Source organism: Chanodichthys erythropterus, chromosome 18 (assembly GCF_024489055.1).
Source record: "Chanodichthys erythropterus isolate Z2021 chromosome 18, ASM2448905v1, whole genome shotgun sequence".
NCBI classification, from domain to species: Eukaryota; Metazoa; Chordata; class Actinopteri; order Cypriniformes; family Xenocyprididae; genus Chanodichthys; species Chanodichthys erythropterus.
The window spans coordinates 27,058,234-27,081,699 of NC_090238.1; the positions used below are offsets into that span (position 1 = coordinate 27,058,234).

The 23,466-nt window shown below is 36.2% G+C and overlaps 1 protein-coding gene across 3 annotated transcripts in view; it reads left to right on the forward strand.

Annotated features, from left to right (window-relative positions):
• The first annotated feature begins 866 nt into the window (after positions 1-866).
• Positions 867-23,466, forward strand: part of cnksr1 (connector enhancer of kinase suppressor of Ras 1) — a 36,528-nt gene continuing 13,928 nt past the window's right edge. The window contains exons 1-8 of one of the 3 annotated variants that reach the window (XM_067367301.1): positions 867-1,025; positions 6,202-6,359; positions 10,117-10,319; positions 10,446-10,530; positions 18,133-18,174; positions 19,423-19,542; positions 21,686-21,745; positions 23,053-23,121. In XM_067367301.1, coding sequence (XP_067223402.1) covers positions 974-1,025; positions 6,202-6,359; positions 10,117-10,319; positions 10,446-10,530; positions 18,133-18,174; positions 19,423-19,542; positions 21,686-21,745; positions 23,053-23,121 — 789 coding nt within the window. In that variant the 5' untranslated portion in view covers positions 867-973. Of the gene's footprint in view, positions 1,026-6,201; positions 6,360-10,116; positions 10,320-10,445; positions 10,531-11,077; positions 11,190-18,132; positions 18,175-19,422; positions 19,543-21,685; positions 21,746-23,052; positions 23,122-23,466 lie in introns of those variants that run through there. The other 2 variants (XM_067367302.1, XM_067367304.1) reach the window with 2 other exon arrangements.

A 23,466-nucleotide genomic window follows, 5' to 3' on the forward strand; every position in this document is an offset into this window, starting at 1 on the left:
GAGGAATGAATTATAGAGCTCATTGGAGCTAAGACTTCATGGTGCTTTTAAAACAGTCTTATCAGGCTTGAATATTAAGTCACCTACTCTAAAAAAAAATGTATTCTGCATTCACACACACAACACCTAAACAATGCATCTTTCACACAGACAGTAGGAGGCGGTAGAGTGCAGTACAGTGCTCTGCTGAAAAACAAACAAACAAACAAACACTTAAACCAGCCTAATGTTTGTTGGTTTTTGCTGGTTTAGGGTGGTCTTCCAAACCTCATCTTAAAGCATCAAATTAGATCAGACTGGGAGAGCAGCTAAAACCACAAACCTTCTTAGGCTGGATTGTACACTGGATTAATTAGATATAAAGATCTTATATTTATTTATTTATTTTATGTCTATACCACCCTAAAGTGCTGTTATTGTCATCATTGCTGTGTTTATATATATATATATATATATTATTCTTAGGTATATATTTTAAATAAAAATATATTAATAGGTATCTTACGTATATATTTTAAACAAAAATATATTAATTTAAAATATATTATCTATACATTTTAAAATCTTTTAAAATCTGTAGGTAAATATATACAGTTTCTTTCCATGACAGTAAAATACAGTAGGCTACAAGTGGGGAAATGGGATTTACTCACTAATGCTAGCAGAAAGGACTAAGTCAAAAGCCCTACAGAGTTAATTAAGCTCATTAAAACACTAGCAAGTTTACAGGGAAGGAGTCTGGCAAACCGAAAAAAAAATGATCTCGGGACATTGAACAGCCTCTATGAGAGAGTTTCATGAACCCCGCCCAGCAGACTGAGACAGGCGCAGTGCGCGCGGACACCAGCGCAGCACACCATTGGCTGAGACCGCAGCTTTACCTGTAGGAAGGTGTGCCAACCAGACAGACAGCAGGATGAACTTTTCTTTGCTCTGATCCACTACAGGGATTTGAATTCATGCTCCTAAGATTATGGAGCCTGTAACGTCTTGGACCACCGAGAGAGTCACCGAGTGGCTCAAAGGTAATGGGGTGTGTTTATGTTTATGTCTGTGTCTTTAAGTTTTTAGAGACCGACAGCTGATTCTATGTCAGTCGACAGAGAGATATGGCCGAATAAAACAGGAACGACACAAATCCCTAAGGAACGGAAGGTGTTGGTGGAATGAGGAAGCCCGTTTTAGTTTGTTGATAAACGCTCGCGCGTAACTAACGCAGCTGGTTAATAAGAGCGATATAACAAACTTCACAAATTTTATCGTTGTTGATACGTGTTTCGTCATATCCAAAGAGATAAAATCTGTTGCTGTCATTCTCTGTGCGAGTCCAGACTGGCCCACATCTTTCTATACGCATGACTCTCTTGCTCAGTCAGTTCTGATCCATGTTCTGTGGTTTCGCTTTAACACTCCTAGGCTAATCTTACCATGTTATTTCTTTTATGCTTTACAATAGTCTTTTGTGTAGCTGTGTGTAAATTGTTGTTACATTAGTAATGTAGTATTGCGTAATAATGACCCATTATGGTTATGTTGTGCAGTTGCTTGTAAATACGTATTCATATATAATCCAACTATAAAGTGTACTAAGTAAAACATGGATTAAGTGGATTACAGTAGCTTGGTACTATGAATAAGGCGAATAGTTTACTTTTTACTCCAATGAAGTCTTCTGAAAATCAGTTTTAGTAAAGGCACATACTTCAAAGTCGTGGCAACTGAAAAGATCTACCAATGTTGCCCAGAAATAAAGATACGGTTCACACAAACATCTGGTTATGTGTTAGTATAGATTTTATTGAAGCCCTTATAACCTATTTGACTGTTACCAAAACAGTCCCTTATGTAAAATGTTTGGTTAGTGTTTGACAAATGTTGGACTAGATTGTATCTTGTGATCATTTAGATCCTGTTTTGGAGCTATGAGATCTCTGAAGGCAGAATAAATATAATATCCAACCACATACGATTAAAAAAGATGGCATTTTATATGGGATTTAATTTTAAAACAAATCATGGTTATATACTGAACTTGTGTTATGAATCTAGAGTAGAGAATAGTCTCAGAAAGTTATAAAATCTTTTGGCTGTGGATGTAGTTGCGTAAAAATCTTACTCAAAGGAATTTCCTTCAGGGCCTAAAAATCTTTGGGTTTCACCAGCTTAGAGAAAAAAGCTTAAACCCTGAATGTTTTGAGTGTCACGCATGTGTATGAGCGTACAGTGGTTTACAGAAAAGTGTGTGCAGACAATTATCCATCTAGTACCTTCATCTTGATCATTTTAACTACAGCAACTGCTTGTAGTTTGGTGATCTAAAGGGTTCTAAAGTGCTTCTTCCTAAAGTAAACACATAGCAGGTGTGTGTTTTAACATGACTTTCAACAAAAGCGTGGTGGCACAGCTTCAGTGTGCATGACCCAGATGCCTCCTGGGCACCTTCTTCATGCTCATTTCCTTCCATTGTAACAGATCTATGGAATTGTTTTTATATGTGTATATGTGGATTGTTCAGTGGGTCGTACTTCAGCTCATCATGTAGCGGTTTCCTTTCATTCATTATGTGTTGGCATCTCTTGCTTTCTACCCGCTACTCAGACATAATTGTTCTTTCAGTATTTTCTCCACTATAATAGTGACAATTATATATTTTATTTTTGTACTTTTTGTAGTTTTAGATATATCATTTTTATTTTTAAATGCATTCAGATTCAGAAGTTTGGGGTTGGTAAGATTTTTTTTTTAATGGTTTTCAAAGAAGTCTCTTGTGCTCACTAAGGCTGCATTTATTTAATCAAAACATACAGTAAGAACAATAATATTGTGTAATATCAATACAACTTTTCTATTTTAATATATGTTTGTAATTTATCCCTGAAAGCAACATAGTGTCGGCCCAGATCCGGCCCACATATGGTCCGCATGTAATCCACATGTACCAGATGTGGGCCGGATCTGGGCCACACTTTGTTGCTTTCTGGGTTCCTGTGATGACAAAGCTGAATTTTCAGCAGCCATTACTCCAGTCTTCAGTGTCACATGATCCTTCAGAAATCATTCTAAAATGCTGATTTGGTGCCCAAGTAAGATACAGTGCCCTCCACAATTATTGGCACCCTTAGTAATTATGAGCAAAAGCAGCTGTGAAAATAAATCTGCATTGTTCTTCCTTTTGATCTTTCATTCAAAAAATTCACAAAATTATAACCTTTCATTTAAGGAAAATAATTGAAAGTGGGGGGAAACTCACATTATGAAATAAATGTTTTTCTCCAAAACACGTTGGCCACAATTATTGGCACCCTTTTATGCAAAACTTTTTGCAACCTCCTTTTGCCAAGATAACAGCTCTGAGTCTTCACCTATAATGCCTGATGAGTTTGGAGAACACCTGACAAGAGATCAGAGACCATTCCTTCATACAGAATCTCTCCAGATCCTTCAGATTCCAGCTCCATGATAGTGCTTCTTCTCTTCAGTTCACTCCACTCATTTTCTTTAGGGTTCAGGTCAGAGGACTGAGATGGCCATGGCGGAAGCTTCATTTTGTGCTCAGTGACCCATTTTTGTGTTGGATTTGATCTTTGTTTTGGATCATTGTCCTGATGAAAGATCCAACCACTGCCCATTATTGGATTTCTAGCAGAAGCGGTCAGGTTTTGATTTTTTTATCTGTTGGTATTCGATAGAATCCATGATACCATGTATCTGAACAAGATGTCCAGGACCTCCAGCAGAAAAATAGGCCCACAACATTAAAGATCCAGCAGTATATTTAACCGTGGGCATGGGGTACTTATTATCCATGTGTGCACCAAACCCATCTGGTGGGTTTGCTGCCAAAAAGCTCTTTTTTTAGTTTCATCTGACCATAGAAGCCGGTCCCGTTTGAAGTTCCAGACTTGACTGACAACTGAATATGCTGGAGATTGTTTCTGGATGAGAGCAGAGGATTTTTCTTGAACCCCCCCGAACATCTCGTGGGGATGTAGGTGCTGTTTGATAATTCTTTTTAGACTTTCTGAGACTCAAGACTCAACTAATCTCTGCAATTCTCCAGCTGTGATCCTTGGAGAGTCTTTGTCCATTCAAACTCTCCTCACTTCACATTAGGCCGATTTAGACACACGTCCTCTTCCAGGCAGATTTGTAACATGTTTAGTTGTTTGGAACTTCTTAAAGGGGTACTTCACCCCTGGAAAAATGAATGTGTATTTAAAATTGGTCATTTATGTAGTAGAAATGTGAAATTATTTTTGAATTTGGAGCTTTCTAGACTGAGAAAAGGCAGAAAATGTATTTTTGACTAATGTGGATGAAAGACAACCGCCTAGCGGTTACAGGCGGCATTACCAGGAAAATTCAAACAAATAAATCGTGAGTTAGTTCATACATTTACAGCGAAATGGTGCTGAATTGCTTTGTACCTGGATGTACACCCAAAACCAGGAAAGGACAAGTACGTTTCCATCATTTTCCGATTAAGTTAAAGATTTGGAGTGATGTAAACAGTGACTGCGGGCCATCAAACACCCGAAGTTTGGAGATGACACCGTTATAGAAAACCTAAAAAAACGCAGAATATGTAGTCTCCATTTCAAGCACGAGGACTACGAACCAAATATCTTTGCAATGAAGAGAACCATTCTGAAGGACACCGCGATACCATCTATATTCACTTTCCCAGAGGACGAACAGCCTGGGCATCTGGCACTAAGCGTATTCGCCCAGAGGTAAGACTCGCTGATACTAGACTGATAACACGGTAGCCTATGTAGTGTTGTAGGTAGCAGTAAAACTGCAAACTTAGCAAAGTAACATTAGATAGACAATTACATATAAGTTGCATATAAGTTGACTGCTATCAAAGTAAAGCCTCTGTTCTGTAAAACTGAGTTTATTTATCTATTTATGCTAACGTTACCACAAAAGCCTGTTGCTGTATTGGTTGAGATGACTGCAGACAGAGACCGATAAATTTGCGAGATGAACCACTGATGTAGTGCAGACAAAATAAAGTTAATTACTGTAAGCTAAAAAATATAATTGACACCCACTTTTGATAAAATCTTTGATCTACGTCCATGAGTAACCTCAAACGCGCATATGTATGGGCGTGGTGAAAAAATGCGGAACTACCTGCTATTACTGGCTGTAGTTTTAAGCCTCTGGCCAAAAAAGCCTCCGATAACGCAAAATGATGATTTTTGCGTCATTGGAGGCTTTTTTACAGAATAAAAATGCATAAATCTCTCATCCCGGGCTGATATGAAGGGGGAAAGCACGCTAATTCGAAAATACTAGTGGTATTCTACTAATACAAAGCTTAATGCTAAATCCTGAAGTAACCCTTTAATTATTGCCCTGATAGTGGAAATGGGGATTTTTAATGTTTTAGGTATTTTCTTACAGCCACTTTCTATTTTGTGAAGCTCAGCAATCTTTTGCTGCACATCAGAACTATATTCTTTGGTTTTACTCATTGTGATGAATGATTACGGGAATTTGGCATTTGTGTTTCCTCATGTTTATATTCCTGTGGAACAGGAAGTCATGGCTGGACAATTTTATGCTCCTAGTCACCCTGGTGTGCTAAAAAAATTTAAATATGAATGGGAATATACTTCATAGTATAGAGATATACTTCATAGAGATATTTTACTCCTAAGAATTTCTAGGGGTGCCAATAATTGTGGCCAACATGTATTGGAGAAAAACATTTATTTCATAATGTGAGTTTCCCCCCACTTTCAACTGTTTTCCTTCAATGAAAGGTTAGAATTTTGTGATTTTTTTTTGTATGAAAGATCAAAAGGATAAACAATGCAGATTTATTTTCACATCCACCTTTGCTCATATTTACTAAGGGTGCCAATAATTGTGGAGGGCCCTGTATCTTATTATTATTATCTATGTTTGAAATAGAAAACTTTTGTAACAATATAAAAGTCTTTACTGTCACTATTGATCAATTTAATTAATCCTTGCTGAATAAAAATATAACATTTTATTTAAAAAAAATCTTATTGACCTTAGACTTTGTAAAGGTAGTGTATATATAATAATATTTATATTATTATAATATTTTACATTTTTATCCAGTAACATTTGGTACTGTGATATACTTCAGTTCTCTTGAATTATTGATGAACTTGAATTTCTTTGTGCTAACTTTGTGATCTTTCTGTGTGTGTCTGTCAGGTCTGGATGCTCCTCTACATCAGTACTCGTTGTCTGAGTGGCAGCTCTCTGGCTCAGATCTGCTGCAACTTTCTTTTTCCAGGCTAGAGAAACTCGGAGTGCATAAAATCGGACATCAGGAGCTAATACTAGAGGCTGTGGAAAAACTCTGTGCTTTGGTAGGACTCTGTGTGTGTGTGTGTGAGTGTGTGTCTGTCTGTGCATTAATCTTTGTGAAAGCACCTAAAAGTGGTCCCAGTGGACTAAATAATACCTTAATTCACACTTCTGGAAGCCTTTGGTGCTAAATTTAGTTTATTTATTATTAGCCCTTTGTTTAGAACAATGGATGTGAAAGGAGTGTTATAAAGAGGATAAAGTTTGGATTTGAGTCTATGATTTGTGGATACAGGGTGTAATTGTATTATAATAATTCTTCTCTGTTAAGTATTTCTCTATGAATATTTGTTAGCGTATGTGTTTCATGTCTGCTGCCCGTATTAGAGCCTCTGTTATGGAGGGGAGGAATGCTGTATAGCACTTAAATGAGTCACTATCATTTTCTAAACGGTTATAGCATTAGTCTGTGAAGAAACTGCTCTCTCATTCTCTCTGTCTGTGAATTTCATTACTGTGAGAGCTGCTCACCCTGCTGACTTTAGCTGTATTCTCAGAGGCCTGTAACACTAACAAAAACCCAAGCCAAATCTTGGAGGACATTCTTCCACAAGTGCCTGGCCTATTTTTTGAAGCGGTTTGCACATCCATGCTTGCCTTCAGTCATCTCAGCTGTGTAATATCATGGATTTATAATGTACTTTACATGCAGTTTTAAGAAATAAATAGCACAGTCATTTTCACTTCATTTTCAGAGCATAAATGTGTTAATTGCTGACTCGCTGAGTGAAGCTTCCAGGGAGCTGACAGTGGATGTGCTCCATGTGTTGTAAATGTTTTACCCGCTGGGAGGATTAATGTGGACCTGATGGTGCCAGGACTCCCTGCGTGTGTCGTAACAGCAACTGCTCCTGCTTTGCTATAGAGAATTTTCCAGGTGTTAGTTAGCAAACCTCAAATCTCAGGACTCTCTCAGGAAGAAAGGTTTGGTTGACATTAATTATGCTGAGTGTGTGTGTGAGAGAGAAAGAGAGAGATGAAGGATAGGAACATGCCAGAGATTTCAGAGTGGAATAAAAGTTACATAGTGAGTGATAAAATGAGATCTTAATGTTACAGTATGTACACGATAAATATGTTAATCAGGGACATTAGATTATTTTAATAGAGTAAAAAGAAGAGAATTATGATTATTATTCTGTTGGAATTCTGTTTAAATTCATTAATTATTATTCTGTTGGAATTCACAACACATGCACTTATAAACATGCTAATAGGCCATTCACACAGAATGCGTTTTTGTATACACTGCTTTTCAGTTGTTTTTCTATGTAAACATGTGTTTGATGGACTGTTGTGCTCACATTTTATTGCCTTATTTTAATGGTGTGTTCAAGTCATGTCAGAGAGATTGTATTTATGACTTGAACACATGAACAACAACACAAAGTTGTAATTACAAGTGGGAAACTCTGAACTTTCTTTAAGCCCCAAGTTTCTTGAGTTGGGGGCGTCAGTGAGAAAATATGGAGTATGTCTGAATCCACAGTACTCATAAGAAAGTATAGGCTAAAAATACCTGGATGACCTTCTTCTTCCAGCGAGACCCTGAAGCATATGATGGACACTTTACTAACCCATGAGGCCATGGGAGAGGATTTGTGAGTGTTGGAACCATGACGTCACTTTTGTAGGCCATTCGGCAGTTGTGAATCACACTGGTTCCTTCGACAAAAAACAAATAGGATTTTCTCATAGGCTTTTGGTTTATCGAAAAAAAAAAAAAAAAAAGCTCTGTGATCAACAAAAGTTAATGATACTTACATGTTTTGTCCATCAAGATAATTTTTACAGATGAACACAACTTTTTATGACTTTTGAAGTCTAAATGCAGTCACCAGAAGCAAAAAGCTAAAAATAGGCTATAAATGAACTATACCACGGTCCCAGGATTTTAACATCACCACCACTAAGCCTCCAACAACTCTTTTATTCTTTATCTAAAAACATTTTCCCTTATGTTTGAATTAGAATTGTTTGTACAGTAAGAGCGCAAGAGCCCACGCTTGCCTTAAACACCATAAACAAAGTTCACACAGCTAATATAACCCTCAAATGGATCTTTACAAAGTGTTCGTCATGCATGCTGCATGCATACATCAGATTATGTGAGTATTGTATTTATTTGGATGTTTACATTTGATTCTGAATGAGTTTGATAGTATGCTCCGTGGCTAAAGCTAACATTACACACTGTTGGAGAGATTTATAAAGAATGAAGTTGTGTTTATGAATTATACAGACTGCAAGTGTTTAAAAAATGAAAATAGCGACGGCTCTTGTGTCCGTGAATACAGTAAGAAACGATGGTAACTTTAACACATTTAATAGTACATTAGCAACATGCTAACGAAACATTTAGAAAGACAATTTACAAATATCACTAAAAATATCATGTTATCATGGATCATGTCAGTTATTATTGCTCCATCTGCCATTTTTCGCTATAGTCTTTGCTTGCTTACCTAGTCTGATGATTCAGCTGTGCACATCTAGACGTCCTGCCCTTGTCTAATGCTTGAACATAAGCTGGCATATGTAAATATTGGGGGCGTACACCCCGACTATTACGTTACAGTCGTTGTTATGTTGAGATTCGCCTGTTCTTCGGAAGTCTTTTAAACAAATGAGATTTACATAAGAAGGAGGAAACAATGGAGTTTGAGACTCACTGTATGTCTTTTCCATGTACTGAACTCTTATTATTCAACTATGCCGAGGTAAATTCAATTTTTGAATCTAGGGCACCTTTAACTATGGGACAATGGAACCAGAAGTGCTAAAATGCTAACTTTCTTCCGGGTTTTGGCCTACAAAACTGCATCATAGTTCCACCACTCTATGAAGCGACATAACACACTACTATAGGTCACATGATAATGACAACATGGCGGATGTAGCAAGGTTACATTCGTAATATATAGGACATACTTTTTTAGTGCTCGTAATGTAAGTACCTTCTTAAAGGAACACTCCACTTTTTTTGAAAATAGGCTCATTTTCCAACTCCCCTAGAGTTAAACAGTTGAGTTTTACCATTTTTCGAATCCATTCAGCCGATCTCCGGGTCTGACGGTACCACTTTTAGCATAGCTTAGCATAGTTCATTGAATCTGATTAGACCATTAGAATCTCGCTCAAAAATTACCAAAAAGTTTCAATATTTTTTCCTATTTAAAACTTGACTCTTCTGTTGTTACATCGTGTAACTACCGATGGAAAATAAACACTTTTTTTTTTAGGCCGACATGGATTGGAACTATACTTCAATTCTGGCGTAATAATCAAGGAACTTTGCTGCCGTACCATGGGTGCAGCACGCGCAGTGATTTTCAACAAAAGTGGAGTGTTCCTTTAAGAGAGTATTTGATTTGGATTTAGCCATACAAAATGTTCAGAGCAGTGTGGCTTGAAAACAGGATTGAAAACAACTGGAATATATAACGATTCAGTTCACGGCACCTTCATAAATTGAATAAAAACATACCTAATGTGCATTCTATATTTATTATTTTGTAAAATTTAAAAGGCTCCATCGCTCTCTTGCTCAAACCAAAGTAACTTGAATGCACCTGACATTATAATTACGACTTTTACTTGTAAATACAAATTTTCCAGGAGGAATGGAACACACCATAAGAATGACGTTAAAAAATGTCAGTTTTAAAAACGCATATTCCATTTTTTCCCTTCTACTTTAAATGTAAAAACACATTCTGAATATGAATGGCACCTAACATAATTCCCATGTCTGCACAGACATACAGTGTTGGGGGTGACAATCTGCGCAGTTTGACGGAAAAGCTTCGTGCAGTGGCTCACAATCTACAGATGAGCATACAGGGGCGCTGGCGTGTCAATACCATTGACGGACAGAACACCACCAAGCTGCCACAACAGGTACTGCAGGCAGTGGTGGACGTTATCACAGCATCCAATGGACTTGCGTCTATGCTCAGCAGGTGAGAATCACAGTCTGAACCACAGAATGATGTTTACCGTATTCGTATTCAGGCCATGAGTTTGAGCATGGAGCAGTGTTGTGATATTTTGTTCATTCTCAGTCATAATGTGTATGCCTTTTACAGGTATCAGTTTGCACAGCAGACTGGATACACAGCAAATGAGAAAGTCACCGCTCTGTGTAAAGATCTGGATAACACAGTGCATAAGGTGAGTGTGTTCATGTTACAGTGCTTTAAAGGGAGATTTCACCCGCAAATGAAAATTGTGTCATTGGTTGCTCCACCTTACAAACCGGTATGAAACACCTCCTATGAAACACAAAAGGAGATTTTTATCAGAGTATCCAAGCTGCTTTTTTCCATACAATGACAATGGGGTGGTGGCTGTCAAGCTCCAAAAAAAAAAAGAGAGGAAAAAACACGATAAAAGTGGTCCATATGACTTGTGCGTTGTATTTCAAGTCTTCTAAAACCATCAGTCTGAAGTGATTAAGGTTACATAGAGGATATGGTGATTTTTTTATTTGTACAGCTTGCTAACCCAAGTTGTTTTTGAGATGCATTTTGCATGTTGCCCAATAATTGCTTTGTTTATTTGCTTCATGCCTGATATTCAGAAACACACTAATGCTGTCAAACATATGTTTTTCATTATGTGTATTCACTGGACTCAAGAGGGATAAGACTGTCCGAGAGAGAGGGAGAGCAAGAGAGAGAGGGAGGGGAGGGGCATTAAAAGACAGACTATGAGAACTGAAATGAGAACTGTTTTGGTCGCGTGTTATTCACCTGTGGTGAGCGTACAGGAGAAGAGGTCACATGATATTCACTCCTTCAGAAGATTATCTTTCATCTGGACATGGAATAGTAGGTTTGTTTTCTACTTGTTGTCTGTTGAAAATTTTAAATTATAATAGGTTTTGATTGCTTATTTTTTGCTCATTTTCAGCTATTCATTAATCTCATATGCTTTTACCGAGAAAGTTTCGCAAGTTTAACAGTCTTAAGGTTTTATGTGGCTACACTGACCCACACACAGATAAAAACATGTTGACTTACAGTGTTGTTGGAAATCAGATAGCATCTATTTCAAGATCGGTGTTTGCTTTATCATTAGAAAGGCATCTGAACCATTTGCTATGTGTTTCTCGCAGATTTCTTGTTCGCTTTAAAAGTTTTATAGACATTTTGGTGCTGTTTGTCTAATCACGGAGGAAAATAACTATAAAAGGCTTTGAATCGTTGATGATGTGATTCAGTCTTCCACTCTGAGAGCAAATAGCATTGCTAAAGAGGGGAAGGAAAGTGTGGAAATGAGAAAGAAGCTAAGTGTGTGTGTATGGAGAAACAATGTGCTATGTGCACACTAAGAATGTTGACACTTGATGCTATCAGCTTCTTTCTGTCAGCTGCCACACACACAAACACAGTGTAAATCACTAGTGAGTTGTTTTCTCTCTCATAATGTTTTGTCGCTAAGTTCATTTTCCTAAAGCTGATGGTATCTTTTCTGATTTAAGTGCATTGTTTGTATACTTCCTGTTTATACTAAAAACAAATTTTGTGCTTATTATACTGTATGTGCAAATGGTTTCTTGTGCAGCAATCAGTAACTTTGTAATGTAAGAATGGTAGCTGTACAAGAAGAGTTAATGTACAAAGTGAGGGCTGTTCTGGATCAGCGATCCTTATGTGATTATTCTTACATACTCTGTAAGTATGTACTTTGGTCCAACACTCTTTTTATATATATATATATATATATATATATATATATATATATATATATATATATATATATATATATATATATATATATATATGTATATATATATATATATATATTCACAAATATATATATATATATATATATATATATATGTTTTTGGAAGAAGTCTCCTATGCTCACCAGGGCTGTATTTGTTCGATAAAAAATACAGTAAAACAGTTATATTTTAAAATACTATTACGGTATAATTACAAAAGACTGTTTTCTATTTTAATATATTATTTAATATTAATTAATTCACAGAAATGTAACAGAAATCATTCCAATATGCTGATTTGGTGCTCAAAACATGTCTTATTGTTAGCAATGTTGAAACAATTTGTGCTGCCTAATTTTTTTGGGAAACCAAAATTTTATCTTTTTGTGCTTTGATTAATAGTTAAAAAACAGCATTTATTTGAAATGGAATTTTGTAACATTATAAATGTTGATCAGTTTAATACATCCTTGCTCAATAAAACTGTATTATTTTCTTTAAAAAAAAAAAATCTTACCCCAAACTTTTGAGCGATACTGTATATAAATAATACTTTCATATATTATATTAGATAGAGATGCACTGATATATCGGCCAATAATCGGTATCGGTCAATAAAAGGAAATTTTCATGCTATCGGCCGATAGTTTAAAAACAGCCGATAGTCAAGGCTGATATATCCAGTCAGTCAAAAGAGGGTAGGAAAATGCACATAATTTGTGCTTTGTGTATAGAAAATACTAAGAAACCAGTTTGTTGTTTAATATTAATAGTAATTATATGAATTAATAACATTCAGAAAGTTAGGAAATATTAATTTAATCTTCAGAATTTAGTCAATGTGTATTAATATTAATTTGAGTAATGTTTGTTTATAACTGATACCAGTTACTCTGAAACAAGTTGATGAAATGGAGAGAATAAAGTTTTTGCATTTCTTTCTAAATATAATAATTAAGAACATAATGAATAATTATTAATTATAATGAAATTATCATTAATTTAAAAGAAGGTATGAAAGGTAGAATCCCCAAACTATCGGTATAGGCAGATATCACTCTAAATAATCGGCTATCGATATCAGTGGAGAAATTTAGTTTCGGTGCATGTGTAATATTAGATATGTAATGTAAGTTGTGTTCAATATAACCCAATGTTTGATTGCATAAGGATCTGTGATCCAGAACAGCTTTCGGTTTGTGTGTGTGTATATTTATTAAATCACATATGAACTCCTAAATCAAAACAGATCACATCTGACTGAGGCCAGACCACTCCAGTCTCTATTAATAATTACAGTGGGGATTTTAAGTCTAAAGGTTTCTGGGAATAGAGTGTTCATTCTGCTTGCATTTTAATAAGTTTCTGACATTTGAAGCCATGAAGGTGAGTGTTAGAACAGGTGTTAGGGGACAGGTGGGCCTCTGATCCTCATAGAAACCACGTCATCTGAAGCCAAAGGTCAACATGTCAAGCAAAACTTTCTGGTGATACTAGTGTGTGTCATACATGGATGACCGTGTCTTGCTCACTGGTGGTGAGTGGTGATTTTGATGAACAGTTGAACAAATATTTAATGTCTCCAGGGTGAACCCAGATATGAAGGGAGGCTCTTTTTTTTTTTTTTAGAGATATAATTGCATCTGTGCATGTTTTGGTGTTTTTTTTGTATTGGCAGCACTGCCCCGGGGTGTGTGGAATAATTAGCAGTCAGATGATGACTTTATTGAAAAAGAGGGGAAAGAGAGAGAGGAGTAATGAACTTAAAAAGAATGAGAGGTGAAGGAGTGAAAGATAGATTAATTAAAAGAGAGATAACAGGCGGGGAGTTAGAGAGAGGGTGCAAAAGGAGATTCTCACACACACACACACACACACACACACACACACACACACACACACACACACACACACTGTACTGAAATAACACATCAGTAGATTAGGAAGAAAAGGTCACATCGATTAGACTGAAGTACTGTGTGTGCCTGTTTTATTTATTTATTTTTTTTACCCTAAATACACTTTTCCTTCAAGCGTTCACATGTCTGAAGTTGCTTCAGAAATATTTAGTACAATATTTGCTGGTCTGTATTGAAAGGAAATGGTTGTTTAATTTAATAAACAGTCTGTGTCTTGGAATTTTAGAAGTAGTCTCTTCTGTAGAGTGCCTCATATTAAGGTCAGAGTTCTAGAAGGTAGTACAGTATGGAATGTAAGCTTAATAAACATACTTAAATGCCTTATTGACAATGTAAAAATGTAGAAAGTTTTCTGTGAGAGTTAGGTTTCAGTTATCGGGTATAAAATCACTAGTATAAAAACAACAGAACTCAATGGAAAGTTCCCACCATGATAGGAAAACAAGCGCGTGTGTTGTTTATGCATTTGAGAGGTGTAAACAAATCCATGCAGGATGTGAGACAGATCCTTTTTTTAGTATCTCCAGGTCTGTTGGCCTGTGACCCCTTAACAGAACATTTGATTTAGCTGTTTGTCTCTGCCTAGAGACAGAAGCATTTATATACTTCACTTTGCTCTATTTTTGTCATTGTATGCAGCTGCAAATGCAGTTATTTGTCATGCTAGTAAACCATAGAAAAAGAGAGGAAGAGAAAGATATAGAAAGGGGAGACAACAGCTGACCTGTGTTTTATCACTGAGGGAAGCTTTCTCTCTTTCTGCAGTGTTGAAAACAGAGTTAATGATCATTGTCAGTGTGAAATAAGGGGCTTAGTTGAGAACTAGAAGATAACAAGGTAAAGGCTTTTGAGCTGAATGAAGCTCCTTTGTGTGAGGATGTCAGCCTCAATAGAGCTAAAACCAGGAAAACAGAAGAACTGGGGAGGAAATAAATATCAGGTGTGTCTCAAAGAGGTCTCTCCTTTTCAGTTTTCAGTTTTAGTTTTCAGTTTTACATTTGCTCAGATGCATGTCGTGCATGCAAAGAAAATAGGACCAAATCTAGAATATATATATATATATATATATATAGCTCAACATAAACTAGAACAAAATGTCTATAGTGATTAAAAAGGAAATTTAAAAATTTTGGAGTTGCACTCAAAAATGGAGGCAGATCTAAATTTGAGCTTGCTGTTGATTATACAAAAGGGTTTGGAGGGATAGTTCACTCTGAAATGAAAATTGAGTCATCATTTACTCACCCTGGTGGTGTTCTAGTTCCGTATGCCTTTCTTTCTTTTATGGACCACAAAAGGAACATTATTTAAAAAAATGTCCTGCTCGTGCTCGTACATATAATGTCAGTAAATAGCTTCAAGCTTTTTTAAAAAAGACGTAAAAGTATCACAGAATGATCCCATGTGAAGTGCCATATATTCCAAGGTGTACATTTAGGGTTTAGTGAAAAACAAACTGAAATTTAATGTAATATTTCAAGAAATTCTTGACCATGGCCACTGGGTTACTCTGCACGGCTGCACGATACGCGCACAAGTTGTGAGAAATCAAGATTAACAAAAACACAACATGAAATACATTGCCTGGAAATCCCATAAAAGAATCTGTGTACTACTTTCTGTACTGAGTAAAATATCACCGGACTGAAACTCAGTTTGTCTGATGGCTGTCAGAACGACACATGTGAACTTCTTGCTACGATGAACATAACAGATATATTATTCACCTCAGAGAAGAAGGTACATGGGTTGTATTTCGTCATGTGTCACATTTTTGTTAATCTTGATTTCTCACAAATTACAAATTATTTCTGGGAAAGAAGGGCATATGGCATTAGACCAACACCAGGGTGAGTAAATGATGACCTAATTTTCATTTTAGAGTGAACTATACCTTTAAGCAGATTAAAGGAGAAAAAGTCGAATTGCGATTTTTCTGGTTAAAATTGCGATTTGTGAATTAAAATGCGATTTTATAAAACAAATGAAAAAAGAATTTATAAACAATACCAGGTTTGTTTTGCTTGTTTGTAGGGCAGCACAATTTGGCCTGAAATTTTGTGCTAATATATTATTTTGACTAATTACTAATTATCATTATTGCTAAATAATGATAAACCAAATAAGAAATATTACTGTTGTAATAACTTTCATTATTAAAGTATTTAGCATTAGTATTTAATTATAAATATAGCTAGAGTAAGTAGAAAATAATATTTAAAACTTGTATGACAAAATGTGGGATTACCTGGTAACATGAAAGCAGTATGTGTATAAATCATTAGAAAGGTCTAATGATTTATTATCAAATATTATATCATTAAAAATCTGTCTTAAATAATTTCTTTATTTTTTTCAAGAGGTATGCAAAATCAAAAATGGAGTCCTTGTATTTAATATGAACTACGTGCCTTTTATGCATCCACTGGTAGAAAACGCTTTGATTGATTCAACATGAATAAAATAAACAGATGACTACAACAATACATGGTTTTTATGTTTTCTTCAAGCCTTCTCGGGTATTTCCGTAATAATAAAGTATATTTATAATCCAATGCTAATCAAAATGCTATTTCAAACACTCAACTGACGTTATGAAGTGAGTTTGGAGTAAAAACACATTAAATGTTGTCTTTTGTTAGAAAAGAAGTTCATAAAGGCTTCTCATGTTTGGAAAGTTTGTATATTTGACATGTGTTGCTTTTTCTAATGCAGTGCTCTCAGATGGAGCGTCATTTACTACTAATCACAGCGCAGCTCTTCACTAACACTCTGTGTACTTATTTATATCATTAAAAATCGCAGCCTTTGCGATGTCATAATCGCACTAAGCCAAATCGCGATTTCGTTTCGATTACGATTAATCGTGTAACCCTATTCGACCCGCTTATATCTTTTCCCAGATGTGAGTTGTGTGAGATTTATTGTGATCAATCAGCAAGTCTGCTCTCAAATCAACACTAAGGACTGACCTGTGCCATATTCACCTATAAAAAGACACTTTTCTTTGACAGGGTGTGAATATTGAAGACATTATACTAAACTAAGACATGACCAGTGTGTGTATGTGTCCTGTTTGACCTTCCACATCCTGTCATTCCATTCACTTTTACGTTTACATCTGTTTCCATGACAATGGCACATCTTACTTCCAAGCACTTGTGCAAAAAAATCAGTTTGGAAGCATAACCATATGCTTATCCACACACCTAAAACAAAGAAGATACTTGCTCTCATTTAAAATGCAATCCCAGCAGCCTCTGTTGTGTTAAAGCACTAACTCTCTTTCATATCTCTCAATCTATTTATACCTTTTTATGTCTCTGAATCTGTATGTATTCCACCTGCTGATTTTTTTTTTTTTACATTCTGACTTTGTTGCCTACATGTTTTTTTGTGCATCGCTCAGTCAGGAGGGGAAGTGACATACTTGTTTAAAGTAAGGAGAAGTGACCCATCGGTGTCACACACATACCTCCCGCAAAAATTCTTCAGCTGCGTGCATTGTCATATCCTCTCTCTCACACACACCTGAGTCCATGAAGTACTACTTTTATGCCTCAGATGGACTTAACTGAAAGCATTCAGCTACAGATCTGAGGTTGGATATGAGCCCTTGTTTGTTTTTGTTTTATTTCTACTGAACTTCATGGCTGAGTGAGTTGTATATTGGCTGAAGTGAATCTGTTAGTGGTCTGGGATTCAATGTTTATCTTTAGGGATGTTACATAAGATTTGGCTCATCAGTAAATCTGGTTTGAACATTTTCTGTTGCCACCGATCCTCAGAGGCCACCCTAATCCTTTAATTAGACTATGATCTACATGTTCCAGGCCTTACGTATGAGAGTGTGCTTGTGTGTATCTAATCTTGTTCTTAGTTCTGCTCCTGTTGTGGATTAAATGGTCTGAGGGTTGTTGGCTGAATGTTAGCGGTGTGTAGCGTCACTCTGTTTAGGGAAGTGTTTCATTGAGAGGGCTGAACGAGCTGAATCAGCCAAGGAGTGAGTGGGTTGGATGAACTCTGTGTTTGTAGATCTCTGGGTTGTGCATCAAACTCCTCAGTGGGTGGAAGCACTTGCATTTTTAGTAAATGTTCTCAATTCTCTCTCTCTCTTCCCTGTAGGAAACCGCCGTGTTTGAAAAAGAGAAGGACATCATCTCCATAGTAAGAGATCATTCCTACTTTCTGCATGTCTCTTGACTCTTTAAATTAATATGAATCTTTTTGAATCTATGAACATTTTATATTTTTATTGTTTTCAAATGTAATGCATATCAATCATAGTTATGTGTTATCATGGAAGTGGCACAGAAATGATGCATTTCACAAAAATACTTTAGAGTATTGAACTTTGAGCTTTGTTACAGCACATTAAAAGTGTGGTATAGTTGAAGATGTATTTACTGTGCTAAACAAGAGTCACAGATATGTTGATAAAGCTTCAAGTTTTAGTTCTCCCAAAAATGAAATTTCTGTCACCCTCATGTCGTTCCAAAACCCGTAAGACCTTCGTTCATCTTCGGAACACAAATTAAGATATTTGTGATGAAATCTGAGAAAAAGCAGCGTAATTACCAAATTTAAGGTCCAGAAAAGTAGTAAAAACATTGTCAGGGGCCGTTCACATATCGCGTCTTTTGCACGCTCAAATTCATTATTTCAAATGTAGGCGCACGGCAGGTGCGCTCATAATGGAAGCGTCGCGGTCATGACGCACGTGTGGTGCGTTTTCCATGTGCATCGAGATAAAAAATTCTCAACTTTTTAGAATGCTGCAAGTGCACCGCAGGTCATATGACAAGAACCAACTGATCAGCTTCGGCCTTTCCGTAACAAAACATCAAAAGCTCAGCCAAACAGCTGATCATAGCTGTACAGGGTGGTTTTTATATCTCATCTCCATAAATATATCTCGTAGTAAAGCTAATGCAAGTGCTAGAAATCAATTTATCCTTTGCTGAAACTTCCTCTTCGTCGTGGAGAGAGCAGTTCATGGTTGCATAGCAACGACAGATGCCACGGGAGCGTAAGCACTTTGGAGAGAAGGAGAAAGCGGCACGGCCGCACTTTCCACAAGTTTTTAGATGCGATATGTGAACGGCTCCTTTAACTAGTCACCATGACTACAGTGGTTCAACCTTAATGTTATAAAGCAACGAGAATACTTTTGTGCACAAAAACAAAACAAAAATAATGACTTTATTAAACAATTTCTTCTCTTCCAACAAAAACAACATTGACAAAAATGTATACTGACCCAAACTTTTGAACGGTATTGTACATTGTGACATGAAAAGATGGATAACCCTCTAAAATCCATTCATATGTATGATTATATTCATTACTTTAGAAGAGATTATCCATCTTCAGTTAAACTGACATCTGTTTTTCTTTTTCTGTCTTTCTGTCTAGTGTCGTCAGTTGGTAGCAGTGTGTGATGAGATTTTGACTGTTAGTCCGTTGCCTCTTCTTACTCATACTGCACAGCTGGAGAGTGTTGACCTGGTCCCAGCCTCACCAGGAGATCACGTGGTAATGCATATTTTAATTTATAACTTGAATTATTTACAGTAATTTATTCTTTCTCTGTTTCATCCTCTCTCTATGTTGTCCAGTTTGCTTCCCTGTTTTTCTCTGGCTTGCAGTATACAATTCAAGTAATTTTCTAGATTCATAATTTATTCAGATACTTTGGTGCTGCTAAATTTACTCTTTAGTTTTGCAAATGTTAAAGGATTAGTCCACTTTTAAATAAAATTTTCCTGATAATTTACTTACCCCCATGTCATCCAAGATGTTCATGTGTTTCTTTCTTCAGTTGAAAAGAAATTAAGGTTTTTGATGAAAACATTCCAGGATTATTCTCCTTATACTTCAATGGCCTCCAAACGGTTGAAGGTCAAAATTACAGTTTCAGTGCAGCTTCAAGGGCTTTAAACGACACCCGACGAGGAATAAGGGTCTTATCTAGCGAAACAATTAGTCATTTTCTGAAAAAATTACAACCGTATATGCTTTATAAACACAAATTATCACCTTGCACGTGCTTCCGTTTTCTGTATTCTTCAAAGCGCTTATGCTGTATGTCCTACGCCTTCCTTATTCTACTTACGGAAAAAAACGAAACTGGAGCCGCGTTCGTTCCGTAAGTTGAATGATCATAAATCATTTCTACTCAGACAGTTACACTTTGTATTGTATTCAGCTAATATGTTGCTAAGGCTGAAGCCATTTAAAGAGAGTTTAATTCCTTTTTGTACCTTAAAAAACACTAAGCAGCTCCACAAAAGAGAAGCTTTTCTGTGAGGTGTCTGTGCACTGATAGATTGTTCAATTAAAATTCTATAATTGGCTTAAATTTGCCCCAGTTCAATTAAGAACAGCCATACTCTAAAAAAAAAAAATATTAGTTTTAAAGGCTCATAGTCTTTTGTCATTTTTGCCATATTTTAATTGAATTTTGGGCCTTCATGTTTTGTGTGCCTTCATATCAGACACAAACACACAAAGCAACATGCATGATTACACTGGCAGTCATCCACAAACCATTCAAAGAAATCTAATAACACTTATTATACACTGTTCAGTACATCATACTTTAAAGGTGCTAAAGAGGATGTTTTGTTGTATACATTTTTGCAATATTACTTGAAACTGTCTTTACTAACTGATAAAAGACTATTTATTAGGTGCACTGAAAGGAATAATATTAATATACATCATCTGTGCACGAGGTAGGGCCTTAAAAACATCAGCCAATCGTTTACGTGATCATCGCGTAAACGATTGGCCCTCTGGCTTGTCAATCACTGCCGTGACGTTCCTTGTAAGAGACGAGCACGGCTGCGCGCTCCAGTAACTTTCCACACTCCACAGGCGCCGCATGCAATGTTCTTGTCAGGAGACCGTAGTAACAACTGCAGATTATGAGTTACCTGCAGTGAGTCCGACATAATGAATCCACTAACACAATACAGCGAATGCCGGTGCTAAACACTCGTGTTCCAATACTCGTGCACGGGTTTTGGGAGGCGTTCCCACGAAAGCAGGGGGGGTGTTCTTACGTATACGCTCATTTCAAAAACTCAGTAACAGTCTTTGGTTTCTCAGTTGACGAAAAGATCCTCTTTAGCACCTTTAATGTCAAAATATAAAAAATACTTGTGATTCTTGCCAAGAAAGACCTGCCTCTGCTGTTTCCAGAAGAGAGATTGTTGGAAGGCTCATAAGGTCCATATTCTGATACATTTAGCCTGCATGCTTTGGAGAAACAAGAGTCAGAGAATATAATAATTGGACATGATTTATTATTATTATTGATCTGAGGTTGGACCATCCTGGTTCATTGTCTCTTAAGCAGGAGGTCTCTGTACTTACAGCACATTTTCAGCAGAATCAATACTTTTTAGATTGGACTTTGGCTGACATCTGATACTGCAGTCGATTCATTGACCAGTGCCGGCTTGAACATGCTCCCTCAGTTCTCCCTTTGAATTTCTTTCCATAATGCATTGTTTGCTGATCTAGATGGCAGAATATTATAGCAAACCAGCAGGTTTCGCAGACCAATTAGCAGCCCAGATTCTCATCTCGTTTATATAAGCCATTTAAATTATAATTTAGCTGAGGTCTAAGATAATCTTGGCTTGATATGAACATTATTTCTTTCACATAGGGAATTGAGATCACCACCACAGGATCCAGAAATCATTTTGTCACTGGAACAGCAGCTGAGGTAGGACAGGTTGATGGTACCCCAGTGATTCATATATTTAAGATTGAAAATTATCTTTTTGTTTGTTTAGGTAGAAAGTTAGTGTTTTTCAAGTGTAATGAAACTTAAATCATCCCTTGAATTGTCTGCTGGGAGATACATGAGGGTATTTTTGAAGTCTGCTGTGAATGATACTGTAAATGAATTGATGGCACATATGTCAGTCAAACTTGGCTCTCATAGCATTAGTATGAGTGAAATCTTAACTTCCTCCTTAGGAAAAAGTGGGCTAGTTTAAGGTGTCTGGACTTGCATAAAATGGGAATCTTGAGTTTGAGGTTTGTTTTTTTGTTTTTTTGTCATTTCCTTTTGTTTCATTAAATATTAAATTCAGGGGAGAAAAAAAACCATTTAAAGGGATAGTTCACCAAAAAATGAAAATTCTGTCATCATTTACTGTATGAACCTGTATGAAACTCTTATTTTGAAGAATGTCATTAACCAAACAGTTGATGGACCCCATTGACTTCCATAGAATTTTTTTCTCATACTATAGAAGTCAGTGGTCCATCAACTGTTTGGTTACCCATATTCTTCAAACTATCTTCTTTTGTGTTCAGCAGAAGAAAGAAATTCATACAGGTTTGGAACAACTTGAGGGTGTGTAAACGATGACAGAATTTTCATTTTTGGGTGAACTATTCCTTTAATCCCTCACACACGCACCGCTTCTAGTCAATCAGTTTTTAACCTACACTCAAAAGTTTAGGGGCAGTATCATTTTTTTTTTTTTTTTTTTATGTTTTTGAAAAAATTTCTATGCTCACCAAGGAAACCATGATTTTCATTGATCAAAAATACAGTAAAAAGTAATATTGTGGAAAATTATTACAATTTAAAATAACTGTTTTTTTTATTTGAATACATTATAAAATGTAATTTATACCTGTGATGACAAAGCAAGCAGTCTTCAGTGTCACATGACCCTTCAGAAACCATTCAACCCTTCAATTAGAAAGTTCAAAAGAACAGCATTTATTTCAAATCAGAATATTTTGACTGATTAATGCATCCTTGCTAGATAAAAGTATACATTTATTTATTTAAAAAAAAATCTTACTGACCCCAAACTTTTGAACAGTAGTGTATAATAATCATCCACCCTTAAAGATGTTGATGTTGCATACGAAATGCACTTGGGGCACTTGCCAGTTTGAATGCTTCTGTTTGTAGGCGGTTCCTTTTAAGCCATTGCAATTTTTGGTGCTGATATACTCAGTAGTATTGAGTATTAAAACTCTTGTATTGTGTTCATAAATCCTATACAGTCTCCTACAGAGATCTCTGAGAAGATTTTAGCAGGAGATGAGGTCATTCAGGTCAACGGACAGATAGTGGTAAGTAGTAACAGTTTAATGTTAATGGAAACTGTACTAATAGTAATATGCTAGGCTGTTAACATAAAGACTTCTGTAAGGAAGGAAATTAGACAGGGTTCTAATGAGAGGGGGCTGAACCCCGGGTTAGCACAGTGACACTTTTCCGTCCATTTGATGACCTGCCTGCTGGATTTGAGCAGATGTCTTTGGTCCACTAAATTGGATTATCGTTAGTTTGTGGCCCAGTGCCCTATTATTACTGATAGGCACCCTAGAAAAACAATGATTAAGAGATAGACAAACATTGATGCTTCTTGATGTTAAATGCTGAAACATTCTGAATGTAACAGGGTTGGCAAAATG